General features: G+C 37.4%; 1 protein-coding gene across 4 annotated transcripts in view; it reads left to right on the plus strand.

Moving 5' to 3' along the window:
- Positions 1 to 17,364, plus strand: part of LOC148755733 (nuclear pore complex protein Nup153-like) — an 85,773-nt gene that overhangs the window by 22,918 nt on the left and 45,491 nt on the right. For 3 of the 4 annotated variants that reach the window (XM_088791353.1, XM_088791354.1, XM_088791355.1), the window contains exon 1: positions 15,495 to 17,341. In XM_088791353.1, the coding sequence (XP_088647479.1) occupies positions 17,272 to 17,341 (70 nt within the window). In that variant the 5' untranslated portion in view covers positions 15,495 to 17,271. Of the gene's footprint in view, positions 1 to 3,139; positions 3,146 to 15,494; positions 17,342 to 17,364 lie in introns of those variants that run through there. The other variant, XM_088791356.1, reaches the window with a different exon arrangement.

The following is a 17,364-nucleotide window of genomic DNA, read 5'->3' on the forward strand; positions in this document are numbered from 1 at the left end:
TTTGTTGATTTATTGATGATAGCCATGTTGACTGGGGTGAGGTGGTATCTCACTGTGGTTTTTATTTGCATTTCTCTGATGGTTAGTGAGGTTGAGCATTTCTTCATATGTCTGTTTGCCATCTGTATGTCCTTTTTAGAAAAATGTCTCTTCATGTCCTCTGCCCATTTTTTAATTGGGTTGTTTGTTTTTTTGGAGTTGAGTTGAGTGAGTTTTTTATAAATTTGTGATATTAACCCCTTATCAGATATATCATTGGCAAATATCTTTTCCAATTCAGTAGGATCCCTTTTTGTTTTATTGATGGTTTCCTTTGCTGTGAAGAAAACTTTTTAGTTTGATGTAATCCCACATGTTTATTTTTTCTCTTACTTCCCTCACGTGAAGGGATATATCAGTAAAAATCTTATTCCGAGTTATGTCTGTGAAGATTCTTCCTATATTTTCTTCTAGGAATTTTATGGTTTCAGATCTTACATTTAAGTCTTCAAGCCATTTTGAATTTATTTTTGTATATGGTGTAAGGAGGTGGTCCAGTTTCATTTTTTTGCATGTGTCTGTCCAGGTTTCCCAGCACCATTTATTGAATAGACTGTCTTTGCTCCACCGTACATTCTTGCTTCCATTGTCGTAGATTAAATGGCCATATAGGCATGGATTTATTTCTGGACTCTCTATTCTGTTCCATTGATCGATGTGTCTGTTTTTATGCCAGTGCCATGCTGTTTTGATTACTGTAGCCTTGTAGTATAATTTGATGTCAGGTATCGTTATAGCTCCCACTTTGTTCTTATTTCTCAAGATTGCTGAGGCTATCTGGGGTCTTTTATGGTCCCATATAAATTGTAGGATTATATGTTCTATTTCTGTGAAAAACATCGTTGGTAGTTTGATAGGAATTGCGTTGAATATGTATATTGCCTTAGGCAGTGTGGACATTTTAACTATATTAATTCTTCCTATCCATTAACATGGTATGTGTTTCCATCTCTTTGTATCTTCTTTCATTTCTTTCTTCAGTGTCTTATAATTTTCTGAGTACAGATCTTTTACTTCTTTGGTTAAATTTATTTCCAGGTATTTTATAGTCTTTGGAGCAATTGTAAATGGGATTTTTTTTTTTTTTAAATTTCTCCTTCTGATGTTTTATTATTGGTATATACAAATGCAACTGATTTCTGAATATTAATTTTGTATCATGCTACTTTACTAAATTCATCTATCAGCTCTAGTAGTTTCTTGGTGGAGTCTTTAGCGTTCTCTATATATAGTTTCATGTCATCTGCATATAATGACAATTTGACTTCCTCCTTACCGATTTGGATGCCTTTTATTTATTTTTCTTGCCTGAGTGCTGTGGCTAGAACTTCCAGCACTATGTTGACTAGAAGTGGAGAAAGTGGGCAACCTTGCCTTGTTCCTGATCTTAAGCGGAATTGTTTTAGCTTTTCCCCATTGAGTATGATGTTAGCTGTGTGTTATCATATATGGCCTTTATTATGTTGAGATATCCCTCTATTCCCACTTTCTTAAGGGTTTTTACATAAATGGCTGCTGGATTTTATCAAATGCTTTTTCAGCATCTATTGATATGAACATGTGATTTTTATTTTTCATTTTGTTAATGTGGTGTATCACATTAATTGATTTGCAGATGTTGAACCACCCTTGCATACCAGGGATGAATCCCACTTGATCATGGTGTATAATCTTTTTAATATATTGCTGAATTCTGTTCGCTAATATTTTGTTGAGGATTCTTGCATCTATATTCATTAGAGATATCCGCCTGTAGTTTTCTTTTTTTGTGGTGTCTTTGTCTGATTTTGGGATCAGGGTGATAGTGGCTTCATAAAAAGTGTTTGGGAGCCTTCCCTCCTTCTGGATTTTTTGGCAGAGCTTGAGGAGAATAGGTGATAATTCTTTTTTGAACGTTTTGTAAAATTCACCTGTAAAGCCATCTGGTCCAGGGCTTTTGTATGTTGGGAGATTGTTGATTACTGTTTCAATTTCTCTGGTGGTAATCAGTCTATTCAGGTTTTCTGTTTCTTCTTGAGTTAGCCTTGGAAGGTTGTACGGCCCTAGAAAATTGTCCATTTCTTCCAGTTTGTCAAATTTGTTGGCATATAGTTGCTCATAGTAATTTCTTAAATTTTTTGTATTTCTGCGGTGTCTGTTGTCACTTCTCCTCTTTCATTTCTGATTTTATTAATTTGGGTCCTCTCTCTTTTTTTAAATGAGTCTGGCTAAAGGTCTGTCAGTTTTATTTATCTTCTCTAAGAACCAACTCTTAGATGCATGGATCTTTTGTATTGTTTTTCTGGTTTCTATTTCATTTATTTCCGCTCTGATCTTTATTATCACCTTCCTTATACTTCCTTTGGGCTTATTTTGCTGTTCTTTTTCCAGATCCCTTAAGTGTGAAGATAAACTGTTGATTAGTGATGTTTCTTGTTTCTTTCGGTAGGGCTGCAATGCTATGAATTTCCTTCTTAGGACTGCTTTCGCGGCATCCCATAGATTTTGGGTCGTCGTGTTTTCATTTTCGTTTGTCTCGAGATATCTTTTGATTTCTTCCTTGATATCCTGGTTGACCCATTCATTATTTAGTAGCATGTTATTCAGCCTCCATGAATTGGTGTGTCTTCCAGTTTTATTCTTGTAGTTCATTTCTAATATCATAGTACTGTGGTCAGAGAAGACAATTGGTATGATTTCAATTTTCTTAAGTTTATCAAGACTTGTTTTGTGGCCTAACATATGGTCTGTCTTGGAAAATGTTCCATGTGCTCTTGAGAAGAACGTGTATTCTGCAGCTTTGGGGTAAAATGCTCTGAAAATATCGATTAAATCCAAGTGGTCCAATGTGCCATTTAAGGCTGTTGTTTCCATATTGATATTCTGTCTGGAAGACCTGTCCCTTGTCAGAGGTGTGTTGAAGTCCCCTACAATGATAGTATTACTGTTGATCTCTGTCTTTATGTCAGTCAATATCTGTTTTATATATTTAGGTGCTCCTATGTTGGGTGCATAGATGTTTACTAGGGTATGTCCTCTTGTCGGATCGATCCCTTTATTATTATATAGTGCCCATCTTTGTCTTTTAATATGTTCTTCATTTTAAAGTCTGTTTTGTCAGATATAAGTATTGCAACTCCAGCTTTTTTCTCATTTCCATTTGCATGAAATATCTTAGTCCAACCCTTCACTTTCAGCCTGTGTGTGTCTTTTGATCTGAGGTGAGTCTCTTGTATAGAGCATATACAAGGGTCTTGCTTTCTTATCCACTCAGCCACCCTATGTCTCTTGATTGGAGCATTTAATCCATTTACATTTAAAGTGATTAATGATAGGTACATAGTTATTGCCATTTTTAAATTTGTAGTTAGATTGTTTTCATCTTTCTTCTACTTACAGAAGTCCTTTTAGTATTTCTTGCAATGCTGGCTTGGTGGTAATAAATTCCTTTAGCTTATTCCTTTCTGGGAAGCTCTTTATCTCTCCATCAACTTTAAACGATAGTCTTGCTGGATAAAGCAATCTAGGTTGTAGGCCTTTGTTTTCCATCACTCCCTCCTGGCCTTCAATATTTCAGTAGAAAAGTCATTTGATAGTCTAATGGGAGTTCCCTTGTATGTAACCCTCTGTCTTTTTCTTGCTGCTTTTAGTATTCTCTCTTTGTCTTTAACCTTTGCCATTTTAACTATAATGTGTCTTGGCGTGGGCCTGTTTGGTTTATCCTGGTTGGAACGCTATGCACTTCCTGGGCTTGTATGTTGGTTTCCTTCATCAGGCTAGGGAAGTTTTCGGATATTATTACTTCGAATATGTTCTCAATCCTTTGCTTCCTCTCTTCACCTTCTGGTATTCCTATGATGCGTATGTTGCTGCGCTTTATGTTCTCCCAGAGGTCTCTTAAACCATCTGCATTGTTTTTTATTCTTTTTTCTTTCTGTTATTCTGTTTGGGTGATCTCTGCTAACTTGTCTTCTAAGTCGCTGATTCAATCCTCTGCTTCATCTAACCTGCTGTTAATTCCTTCAAGTGATTTCTTTATTTCGGTAATTGTGTTCTTTAGTTCTAACTGGTTGTTCATTATGATTTCTACATCCTTCTTTATGTCGTCTCTAAGCTCCTTAAACATTCTTATCATCAGTGTTCTGAACTCTGTCTCTGATAGGTTGGTTACCTCTGTTTCATTTGGTTCCATTTCTGGAGGTTTCTTCTGTTCTTTTATTTGGGACATGTTTCTTTGTTTCCCCATTCTGGCTGACTCTCTATGTTTGCTTCGATGTATTAGGTAGATCCCCTAGAGTTCTTAGTTCTTGCTGGGTTATCTTATGTAGTATGTGTCCTTTATATTTGACTTGCACTACTTGGTTCTTCTCCTCTGCATGTGCTCCAAAGGTGACTCTTGTGTTATGTATATTGTCCTGTTAAAGAAGATCTTTAATTGCTTTTCGCTTGTGAGTAGGTGGGGTTAACTCCTAGTCTGACTAGTTGTGAGACTTGGCTCTGCCCACTGCAGGGTGTTCTGCTGCGTGAGGGTGTTCTGCTGCATGAGAGCTGACCACTTAAATGTGATTTGGCCTCTATGGGCTCTTGTGCCTGTAGAGAATTCCCTCTGGGTGTGTCACTTGTAGTTCAAACCCGGTAGTACTCTGATTTGGTCTGGTGTTGGCCTCTGGGTGTGTTGAACCTTGTGCCTCTTAAGCTGGGCCCTGGTAGGGCAATTTCAGAACAAAGCAAATCACCAGGCACAGCAACAACAACAACAAAAAAGAAAAACTCAAATACCTTCCCATGTAAAAACAACCGATAACCCCCACTCAACACAGGCAAAGATATCAAAGATATAAAGTCAAAACAAAACAAAACAAAAAGCAGTGCCAGTCTTGGCTTAAGCCCACCAAGTAATCTCCAGGTTGTCCTCTGCTGTACCAAAGAGTCCTGTGTGTATTGTGCAGGCAGAGCCGGTCACCTGGTGACCAGAGTGACATTGGGACTGCAGATTTTGATGCGTGGGACTGAGGGGTGTGAATGGTAGTTTCTACAAAGTCAGTGCAGTTTCTGCCCTTGCCTGCACATATGCGCACTGAGAGTAGCCCCACCAGCCCTGTGTCCAGTTCTACTGAGTCTTAGGGCACTTCTTCCGTGTGTGTGTGTGTGTGTGTGTGTGTGTGTGTGTGTGTGGCGGGCGGGAGATTTCTGAGCTGCTGAAAACCCAGAGCTGCATCTGCCGCTTACTGCTGATCCCTGGGAGTGCCTCTGCAGTTGTAATTACCCTGCCCTAGTCAGGCTAGAATGGGTGGGGCTGGAGATGGAGCGGTGGTCTCTCTCCCAGCCCAGCAATGTCACACTCTTCCCGCAGGCCAGAAAAGGTGGTGGCCGGGCGTGGAGGAGTCTCTTCTCCCCTAGCCCAGCAAAAATCACACTCTTCCCAGCCTCTTCTCTGGGTCAGAGCTGCACACCAGTCTTCCCAGAGCCTGAGCACTAAGGCTCCTCTGTAATCTGACACTACTCCTCAGTTCAGGGGCCAGTTTAAGTCTCTGGAAGGGCGGAGGTAGGATTGGAAGAGCGGGGGGAGGGGCTTAGGTATGGAGTTTGTGTCCTTTGTGCTGCCTAGGGCCCAACTGGAGGTCTCACTGAGGTTATTGCCTCAAATGCTGGATATGCTGCCCCCTGGGCGGAAGAGATCAGCTGTGGGACACAGGGAAAGAGCCTACCTCCTGGCTTTCGTGTTCTCTGTTCCGTCCTGGTATCCCCTGTGTCTCTGCAGCAGCGGATGCCGGCAGCGTTTCCACCGTTGCAGATGCGGGCCGAGTTTCCACCGCCGCACATGTGGGCCGCGTCCCCACAGCCACAGATGCGGACCACGTTTCCACAGCCACAGGTGTGGATCGCGTTTCCACAGCCGCAGATGAGGACTGCGTCCTCACAACCGCAAATGCAGGCCGTATCCCCACTCCGCTCCCTTCCCTCTTCCCCTGCTCACCCAATTTGCCCACCTTCAAGTAATCCTTGCACAAGTCTCTTAGCTGTTCTGCGTGATGAGCAGAGTCCTTTGATCGGTTATAGATGTCCCTTTTGTGATAAGATCCGGAGGAGAACTCCAAAAGTGCACCCCGCTGACGCCATTCCTATGACTTCGTCCTCTTGTAGAAACTTTTTAACTTTAGGTTTTAATTTAGTCCTATGATTCCTTTGAGATAATTTTTGTATGTAGTATGAGGCATGGGTCCAGATTTATTTTTTCAACATATGAATGTCCTATTTTTCTAGTATGATTTGTTTTTCTAATGTGATTTCTCAGTTGAATTGCCTTTGCATGTTTCAAACATCAGTTGACCATATCATAGCTCTATTTCTGGACTTCCTATTCTTTTCAATTGATCTACTGTATTTCCCTGAAAATCAGACCTAACCAGAAAATAAGCCCTAGCATGATTTTTCAGAATGCTCGTCATATAAGGCCTACCCCCAAAATAAGCCCCAGTTAAGATCATCAGCCTAACGATGCATTTAGTACTTCCGTTGCAACACAGGATGGAAGTATTGAATTGTAAAATAATAATATTAATATATAATTAAATATAAATAAATAATATTATTGATAGTAATACTTGAAATAAGGGATAATGTAAATTATAATTAAATATTTGTAAATACCTAAGCGGGTGACTTTGGATGAGAGGTAAACAGATGAACTTGAGACTTATTGCCAAATGACCAATCGGAGTACAGATACAACGTGCGAATAATGTGCACACTTGACAATGAATGGACATGCCTGTGTTGAATATGAATCTTCATAATTCAATACGTCCTGTGTTGTAACGGATGTACTTAATGCACTGATGTGAAATAAAGCAATGTGAATTTTGGTGCCTGATATTTTTCGTGGCTTTCGGACCATCATTCTTAACTGTCATCATTTTTGTTGCCACTCCTGTCTTTTAAGTCTTCAGTTCACAATTGATTTAATGGTAGGTTTAAAGGGAATAATATTTTGACCCACAGACAAGATGAGTGCAAAAAGAAAGAGCTATTCCATCAAGTACAAGAAAGGAATCATGGAGGACTCCTGGAGAAAGAATCTACGGCTTTCTGCAAAGAGAAGTTGGATCTCCGAATGGTCCGAAAATGGCGAGCAGAGTATGATAACCTCAATCAACAGGTAGACGAGGGAAATACTTTGAAGCGCAAGTGTGGATCAGGTCGGCAACCGTTATTTCCCGAGCTGGAATACATCATCTGTGAATGGATTGCTGACAGGAGAGCAAAGGCTTTCGTCGTGTGTAGGGCTTATATTCAAGCATTTGCCCTTGCAATGGCACCACAGTTAGAAATGTCCCCAGAAGAATTCAAAGCATCACAACACTGGCTGGATGGCTTCCTTCAGCGATATGAACTGTCTCTAAGATTGACAACACTCTTCAAGCTGGAAGATACTGAAGTTATTAAACATGGACTTGTCTTCAAGTCCTTTGTTGATGGCATCGACTTTTCTACATACCAACTCTCCAACATGATTGCTATGGATGAAACTGCAGTGTTTGGGGGCCAATGATCTCAAACTACAGTTGATCAGAGGGGTGCCTCGTCAATCTACATTCCCTCCACTGGTTACAAAAGTGCACGTGTTACCTGTATTTTGGCAATTCGTCTGGATGGAAAGAAAGTCCCACCTCTAATCATCACTAAGGGCAAGAAAGATAAGATTGAACGTGTTTCGGGCATTTGTGTTCTTGAAACCAAAAAAGCCTTGTGCACACAAGCATTTATAAGGAAGTGGGTCAATTTAATGCTGCTACTTGTTTTGCGAGGTGGCCAAAGACGTCTGCTAGTCTGGGATTCAGCCAGCACTCACGGCGCTAAAGACATGAAGAACTTCCTTGCAGAAAGAAGAAGAGATCAAATAATGATTCCCGCAAGAATGACTGCGCATCTCCAGACTCTTGATATTGTAATAAGCAAGCCATTCAAAGACCATTTGCACATGGAAATAAATGACTACATTGAAAATAGAATGGAAAGAAATCAGCGTAGAAACTTTGTGAAGCCTATCCTGCAAGAGGTCATGACTTGGGTGAAGAATTCATGGGATCATATCACTTACAGTTGTGTTGCCAATGTACTACGAGCAGGCTACATGGACAAGAAATGCTCATTTAAGGAGAACTCCATTGCTGGACATGAGAGATTGGGGCCAATGGTTCTACATGAAATGGAGTCGCAAGAAATTCGAGTCGGAATTTGGGTTTGGAGAGTTATGACGATGTTCCAGACGAAGATGACATGACTGTATTTTAATAAATGTAGATTTTTGTACATGAATAAATGAATAAATGTAGATTGTTGTACATGAAGAAATGTAGACTATTGCACAGGTAAAAAATAAGACATCCCCTGAAAATAAGCCCTAATTCATCTTTTGGAGAAAAAATTAATATAAGACCTGGTCTTATTTTAGGGGAAATACGGTATATATTGATCTTTTCACCAACTCTGAAATTTCTTGCTTGCTATAGCTTTACAGTAAGTCTTGAAATCAGGTCCTGTGAGGTCTCCAGCTTTGTTCTTATTTAAGCTTGTTTTGGCTCTCCTAGTTTTTTGCTTTTTCATAATTTTAGAATCACCCTATCAGTTTTTTACAAAGTCTACAGCGATTATGATTGGGGTTGCATTGAGTCTAAAGATCAATTTGGGGAAAATAAGCATCTTAAAAAAAAAAATGAGTCTTCTGATCCTTAAAGTCAATATGTCTCTCCATTTATTTAGTTCTTTCTATATTTCTACCAGTGTTTTGTAATAGTCATTACACAGGCCTTGCATGTATTTTGTTTGTTTTATACCTGTAAGTAGCCTATTAAATAAATTAAATTTGTAGTTAAAATAGCTTTTAGCAAAGAAAACTTGAGATCCATATAATGTCCCTGGAGAATTCTACCAAACATTTAGGACAGAAATAATACCAATTCTCCACAACCTTTCTTGTATAACTCCCAGCATATTCAGGAACCGACATTACCCTGATAACTAAATCCAAAAACATTATAAGAAAGCTACAGACCAGTATTTCTCATGAATTACAGACACAAACCTTCTCAAGAAATATTTGCAAATTGACCCAGCATAAAAATATGTAAAAACTTACATCATGGTCACATGGGAGTATGTCATTGGAATGTAATTTCATTTAGCATTAGAAAATAAATATTATCTACCATGTAAATAAATAATAAAAAGTGCATGAACATCTCCCCAGATGCCTTAAAACACATTTGACAAAATCTAGCATTCATTCATAATGAAAATTTTCAGCAGAACTAGGAACAGGTGGAACCTCTTGGATGTGATAAATGGTGTCAATGGAAAATGTTCAGCTAGAATCATACTAATGTTGAAAGACTGAATACTTTCACCCTAAGATTAGGAAAGAACAAGGATGTCTGCTATCACTGCTGCTGTGACATGTACTGCAGATCCTAGCTAATGCCAGAAAAAACAAACACAGGGTGTACTTATTGAGAAGGAAGGAATGAAATGGTTATTAGTCATAGACAACGTGCTAATCTGAATAGAAAATCTCAAGTAACTACAAGAAGAACTTATAAGTGGGTTTAGCAAAGTCACAGAATACAAGGTCAATATAACAAAATGAGTTATGTTTACATATAATATTAGCAGAGAACATTTAAAAATTGTTAGTTTTAAAAATAATACCAATTTTAGGTAAAATGCAGCATTCTTTTTTGTCCTAAGATTTTCCTGAAGCTCATAAAACTTCTGTTTTGTGTAATGTGTTGTTATGGTGCTTATGTTCCAGATTTTGACATTTTAAAGATGAAGGAGTAATGATATTTTTAAGCCTGTAAGTTTTTGATTAGGAAATCATATAAAGATGACAATCTATGACAGACGTTGAAATTGCATAGAAAAAAGTATATATGATGATTTGCCTTCTATTCAGAGTAGTTTCTTGTTTTCCTGAATAGAGGATGCTTTTATAAATAGTTAACAGTAATTTGAGTCTTATTTCTGAGTGTGTTCATGAAGGGCAATATTTTATTTCACAAAGTGCTAACTGGATCTTGTAGTCACATGAAGCTTTTTCTAAAGCTTAAAGTGGATTATAATACTTTTTTTAAAAAATTATTTACAGTTAAAATAGTTCAGTGTGTTAGTAGAAGATAAGATGATGCCAGTCAGTGATTCATCGGCTTGTCCCAAGTAAAGATCCTATTCCTGCTGCTTCCTCCTTTATTTTGTATACGAAACTCTTTACTTTTTATTTCTGAGTTCTGAGATACCGTATGAATCATCCTCAACACTGGCTCCCAGATGTTTATCATTGACATTTGGGATGAAACTGTGCTTTTCCTCTCTTTACTGCGGTGTAGAGTGGGAAGGTATATTAAATGTTCTCATTTCCATTTTATGAATTAGTGAGGTAAGGCCCTGAGAGGTCCATGGCCTTTACAATGCAGTGACAGTGCACACTGTCACATATTCCTAGAGGATTTTGATACCTCATGTTAGCCAAAGCCTCTGGTCTGAACAGCAATCCTAGATGGGCACCAAATTCTTAGTAAGACTTACGTAGAATATTGCAGCGACCCTGAAAATATAATGAATGTTTGGGATCAGATGGAGAAACAGTATTTAAAGTAGTTGTTATGGTTCAATTTTTCAGATGTTATCAGCTAGTTATAGAAACTGGGTTGTAATTTGATTATCATAATGTATCATTTTGATTGCGAGCATTCCCAAACTACTTTGACTCGTGGAGGTCACTTGGTTGTTGAAATATTATAGTGCATTCTTGAGAAAAGGAAGTGTTTCTATTGCAATTTCTAAACATTGTTTGTGTATTAAAGGGTACTTGTCTATTCTTTACAAGGTTGTATCTTTAACTCCAATTTTAAGAAATCTGAAATGCTATCTATTAGGAAAGAGCCTGTGTACTTAATGTTTTTCTATTAAAATTTGTGAAACAAGTCCACTTAAAATTTTTAATTTTGATTGCAGTAGAGTCTACCGTATCTTTGTTTAGTTATCTTGGAATGTACTTTAATAAATACTATTTAATACCTGGAATAACTAATATTTTAATACCGTTCTACTTAATCCAGTGGTCTTTGATTTAAATATCAGGGATAAACAGATGAAGGTAATGCTAGAATGTTCTACCAGTTATCTCAATTTTTCCCATTTAACATACTTGTAGCTGGCAAATCTGTAGAGGGGTACGTGCTGTCTTACCATGTTTTTCTTATTGTAAAGGTGATGTGTCAGCTAGACAGTTAGAATTTCAATAAACACATAAGGAAAAAAGGTTGAAGTTGCTGATAACACATTAATCCTGTTTCACTTAGGACATCCATTCTGTTTAGTAAATATTTTCCTTTTCTGAAAATGTGTTTTGAAGTTCACAGTTCCAACAGATAATACAAGGTTTAATTTTTGGGCACCAGTAACAAAACAGATGAAAACTAAGTAACTCAATGCACAATCTTATGGTGTGACTAGTTCAATAGCTTGGCGAATATTCCAGACTTTAGAGAAGATGTCAAGTCCAGTAGCGGTAAATTTTTAAATTCACAATTAAATGCAACGGTGTTCTAAAATTTGAGTTTAATGAAGAATCTTAGCTTTGTTATCATTTCAAAATTAACAGGATGCAAAAAGAATTCCACAAGTTGTTGTTGCTCCACTGAATTCTGTAAGTTGTTTTTAAACTTTTTACGTGATTTGTTTTTTATATCTTGGTAATGAAAGTCCTATTTTTCACAGTTTGCCATCTATTCTAATATATTTTGTTTTTCAGCCTGTTGATAGTTACCACCACAGATTATTGAGCCAAAAGGCAAAAGGGAAGACTTCTTTTGCATTTATTTTTGTAAAGTGTGAGGACTTTTGCATTATTTATTTTTAAGTCATCAAATGCACAAACTGAATTTAGTTGATCGTCATTAGGGAACATGTATGAAACATAAGATGTTTTCCCTGACTTTGTTCCTCTTGTGCACACGTTACTTAGCATATTGCTGTATATGTAGTAGATGCTCATGCAGTATTTTGTGGATATTTGGCATTCCTGTCTACATCATCTTGGCAGTCTTTTTGAGTAACTGTTGTTATCTTTGGATAAATAAAGAGAAGAGTGAACAGAGCTTGAAGTGCTTAGTCTCCAGACGTTCAATGAATTAAAGTGCTTACTGAACATAGTTATCTTTGTAAACTTTCCTCATTAATAATCATATGTCAATCTGCTGTGTGTAATTGATTTCAAATTGACATGTCTTCCATCGGTCAGCCCAAAATACTGTTTGAAGGTAGCAGAGCTAATACACAATAGAATATAGATTATATCATGATAACATTTTTATTAATGTATTTTGTTCAAATTATCTTTGGAGTTTACTGTGGGAAAAATAAAATACTCTATAGCCAGGGTTATAAAGGTGTATTTTTTGTCATTTATATTTGTAGCTGTTTAAGTTTTGTTCTGGAGAAGCAGACAAATTTCATTTGTGACTTCTTTATTGACCCTTGAGTTTTGGAGGAGTATATTTTTGCCGTTAAGTAGGAGATCTTGTAACATTTTCTGTTGAATGTGACATAAGATTTGATTGAAATTGTGGTGTGTATTAGTATATATTTTCTTCATGTCTGTTGACATTTTACTTTGCTGGCTTATTTATAGGGGGAGGTGTTTGTTTTTTATTTTTTCTTTATCTCCTCTTTTCCTATTTAGCACCTTTGTCCTTGGGACTCAGACTCATCAGAATCATGACTGGTTTGGTAATTTGGACTTTCTACCTTAAGGCCTGTTTTGTGATATTTTATGCTGGGGGCCTTGGCTCAGTTACTGGTCTTGAGGGTCTATTTAACCCTTTGTTTCTACTTGTTGGTGGGTTGGAGTATTGCAAAGGGAAGGACTAGATCAATGTATCTAACCCGTTGAAAGAAAATGTCTTGAATGCTATTTATTATACATTGTATAAACTTTTCTAGTTTTCTTAGCAAATTGCTTTTATTTTGTCATTAAAGCTCTTTATGTAGACATATTAACATTTAAGAAATGGGTTATTTGTCTTACATTGTTTAGGTAAGGAATTGTGATTAACACAGCATGAGCTTGTTCTTTAGAGAAGTTTTTAAATACTCTGTAAAATGTGTGGGCCTCCCTTTTTGAAGTCTATCTCAGTAGTAGAAAACCATCAGCTTGGTTTGGTGTTTGCCTGATAACAGGTTTGTAAATTTTGCCTATTTCTCTTTGGTTTAAGTTTTGAAAGATATAATTGCTAAGATCTTTATCTGAATCTCAGTCTGATACCTGTAGCTCAATTTTAGCCATTTCACAGATTTGTGTTTCGTCTGATTTTGCTATAATGTGAAATTTTGTGAGTAGTGGTAGTTAATCGTTTGTTTATTTTAAGTTCGTGTACCATTGAATGACTTGGACAGATGTTTACACCTGTGTAACTCGAAGCCTACTGAGATGTGGAACATTTCCAGTCCTGCAGAAAATTCACTCATGCTCCTTCCCAATCAATATTCATTGCCTCTTGACCCAGGGCAACCAGTATTCTCATTTTTCCCCACTATATATTTTTTTCGTATTCTAAACGTTCATATCAGTACAATTATTCAGTATGTAGTGTTTTCTGCCAGGCTCTTTTGAAAAGCTGCTGTGAAGATTCTTGTACCATTTTGTGGACACATGTTTATTTCTCTTGGGTAAATACCTACAAGTGGAGGTGCGAGTAATAGTTTAAAGTCCCCCCAACAGTATGTGAACCTTTCCATCACTCTGCATCCTTACTAGTAGTTGGTTGTCTTCTTTTAAATTGTAGCCATTCTGCTTTGTATTTGCTGCTGTGTCATTGTAATTTTACTGTGCATTTCCCTCATGACTAGTAATGTGTTCTTGTTTATGTGCTTCTTGGCCACGTGCCTGTCTTCCTTTGTGAGGTCTCTCTTCAGAACGTTTGCCCTTTAAAAATTTGTGTGGCTTTTAGTTTAGAGTTATAGCAGCTGTTTGTAAATTCTAGACACAAGTACTTTGTTTGATACAGGCCTTACAAATATTTTTCTCCCAGTCTGGCTTGCCTTTCATTTTCTTGACATTATCTCTTGATCAGATGTTTTATATTTTATGAACTCTGAATTTTGTGTATTTTTCCCATTATTTTTACTGTTCTATGTGTTCTAAGAAACCATTGCCTCTTTCCAGGCTGCAAAGAAATACTCCTGTTATCTTTTAGAAGATTTTAGTAGTGGTTTTATGTTTTCTCTAATTTCCATTTTGATTTCTCATGTGATCGTAGATTATTGTGATCCCTGTTTAATCATGACTTTAATGTTTTAAAACACATTGAGACTTGTTTTTTAGCCCAGCGTACAGTGTGCTTGATGAATTTTGGTGAAGGTATATTCTGTAGTTGTTATATACAGTGGCCTCTAGATATCAGATAAGATGACTGATAATATTTCTTACATCTTTCTTCTTGCTGGAAGTTTCTTTTCTTTTCTTTTTTTTTCCAGTGGGTAGTATCTGGTTAGTCTTTTAAAATTGTTGAGATATAGGAGTTAATATTGTCTGTTTTCCATTTGGTGAATTTGTCTTTTCCCATTAATTATGTCAATTTTGGCTTCATGTCTTTTGAGGCCCTCATGACAGCCTGCACCTTACATTATTATGGCTCCTCGGTGATGTCCCCATGTTAATATGACTACATGTGTTTTTTAAAACAATCTTTTGAAATAACTTTTTGTCTTCAAAGTTACTTCATATGGTATTCATATAGACAGCCATTCCATTACTAGAATATGATTTCTTTTGCTTACTAATCATGGTTTGTATCTTCTCCATCCATTTACTTTTAGCCTGTGTCTTTATAATTATAGTAAACCTCTCATTGGCAGCATATATGTGAGTCTTCCCTTTTTGGTTCTTTCTATCTTTTTTTTTTAAAAGATTTTATTGGGGAAGGGGAACAGGACTTTATTGGGGTACAGTGTGTAATTCCAGGACTTTTTTTTTTCCAAGTCAAGTTGTCCTTTCAGTCTTAGTTGTGGAGGGTGCTGTTCAGCTTCAAGTTGTTGTCCTGTCAGTCTTAGTTGTGGAGGGCACAACTCAGCTCCAGGTCCAGTTGCCATTGCTAGTTGCAGGAGTCGCAGCCCCCCATCCCTTGCGGGAGTCGAACCGACAACCTTGTGGTTGAGAGGACGCACTTCAACCAACTGAGCCATCTGGGAGCTCAGCATCAGCTCAGCTCAAGTGCCGTGTTCAATCTTCGTTGCAGGGGGCCGAGCCCACCATCCCTTGTGGGATTCGAGGAGTTGAACCGGCAACCTTGTGGATGAGAGCCCACTGGCCCATGTGGGAATCGAACCGGCAGCCTTCGGAGTTAGGAGCACGGAGCTCCAACCCCCTGAGCCACCGGGCCGGCCCTCTTTCTATCTTTTAATATGAATGTTTATAATTAATGAAATTATTGGCATGTTTGGGTAAAAGTCTACCTTTTGTGATTATTTCAGTTACTTGTTTACTTCTTATGTTCTATCTCTTTGTTTTACTTTGTGGTTCCTTTTGTGATTACAATGTATTTCCTTAACTCTTTTACAATCTACTTTGTGTTAACATTGTGCCACTTCTTGTACAAACTTAAGAATCTTGCCCCTTTATAGGCTGATTTATTAGTCCTTTTCCTTGGTATATTATGCTTACTTCTTATTTTTATTATATTTAGATACATAGCCTATAAACCCACAGCATATAATTTTTGCTTTATTTAGTTATATGTATTTAAAGAAATTCATAGAAAAACAACGTGTGTTTTTTGTTGTTGATGATGTTGTTATGTATCCTCAGGTATCCTTTATTTTTTCTGGAAATCTGTGTCTCTGTTTGGTCTCATTTCCCTTCAGCCTGAAGAACTCATAAAGCAAGTTTTATGGCAACAGATTCTCTCAGTTTTCTTTTATCTGAACGTGTCTTTATTTTTCCTCTTTTGGGAAGAGGTAGACTTACTGAGGTGTGCTTCGTGTATAATATACTGCGTCCATTTGAAGTTATGCAGATTGTTTTAGTTGCAGTGAAGTTACCTGAACTCAAACCCTGTCTGCTCTGTGGTGGGCAGCAGCCGAGACTCTTTAGTCGGAGTTGGCTGCTTGCTGTCCGTCCATCTTCCACTCATGTAGTTTACAGGTCTGCCAGGTATTTGAACAGCTAACATGCAGACCGGAGGCTCCTCTCCTGTGGCTCTTCAGTCATGTATCTCCCGTTATTTTCTAGACACTGTGGTCACCTAGTTTGTCCACTGATTCTTCAACCAACACATTGCTGTTTTCTCTCTGCATTTCAAGTATCCAGTGGCCCTCATAAAGAGAACTCATAAAGAGAACAAGAAGCTCACTCAGTGCTTTTCTCTTCTTCCAGGTGTCATCTCCCCTCCAATTCCTGCTTGTTTTTGTTTGCTCTTTAATGTTTTCAGATGATTATTTTAATATTTAGGCCTTAGATTCTAATTGTTATGTCAGAGATTGGGCAGATATGAGCTACTCTACCAATAGCTGAAGCAGAACGTCTTTTGTTTGTTTTTAATCTGTGTCCATGAGACTTGGGGTGGTCTTTGCTTTATTAGGGTAAAACCAAGGCAGTTCCCCAAACTCATGAGAAATAAAGTTTTTTAAATGCTTGTTTTATATGGTGTGACCATATATAACTTTGCATTTCATAGTACTACCACCACTGTGGCCTATAATTTTCCCCCTCATTTTCACAGATTAGGAGTTTGGTACTTAGAACAGTTAGGTTCACAGGCACATGGCTGGCTGGTGGTACAGCTGGGATTCAAATCTATTTCAGTTTTTTTGATTCAGGAACTCACATTGTCAATTAACACTGCATGGTGCTACCTTGACATATTCTCAATTTACCTCTAAGTATATAAATTCTACCTGAAAAAATGTAGAGATAAAAGAATGACAGAAAAGATGAAGTATATTATTATAAAACATACTGTATTCTAGGAAATAGAAGGACCAGTATTCCTGAGAATCACTCTACCCATGAGTAGTTCTTCATGGCCTTCCTTCAATTTCAGTTTCTCTGTTTTGACTTCTCCTCCATCTTAGAACAAATGAAATTAAATATATTTTTTTGACTTGAGTGAAAAAGCTCTCTAACGAGATTTGTTTAAAAGTAATTTGACACTTCAAGGTTCACTTTTCTCGTGACAGATTGGATATACAGTTAGTATGTCTGTTGCAAAAAGAGCAGAACTTTCTGGATCTAGTAGTGTTTCAGAACCAGTTACAAGTGGTTCAGGTAAGTAAAAATTTCTCATAATC

The sequence above is a fragment of the Rhinolophus sinicus genome, chromosome 14 (assembly GCF_057876585.1).
Source record: "Rhinolophus sinicus isolate RSI-liver-muscle chromosome 14, RSI-T2T, whole genome shotgun sequence".
In the NCBI taxonomy this organism is placed as follows: Eukaryota; Metazoa; Chordata; class Mammalia; order Chiroptera; family Rhinolophidae; genus Rhinolophus; species Rhinolophus sinicus.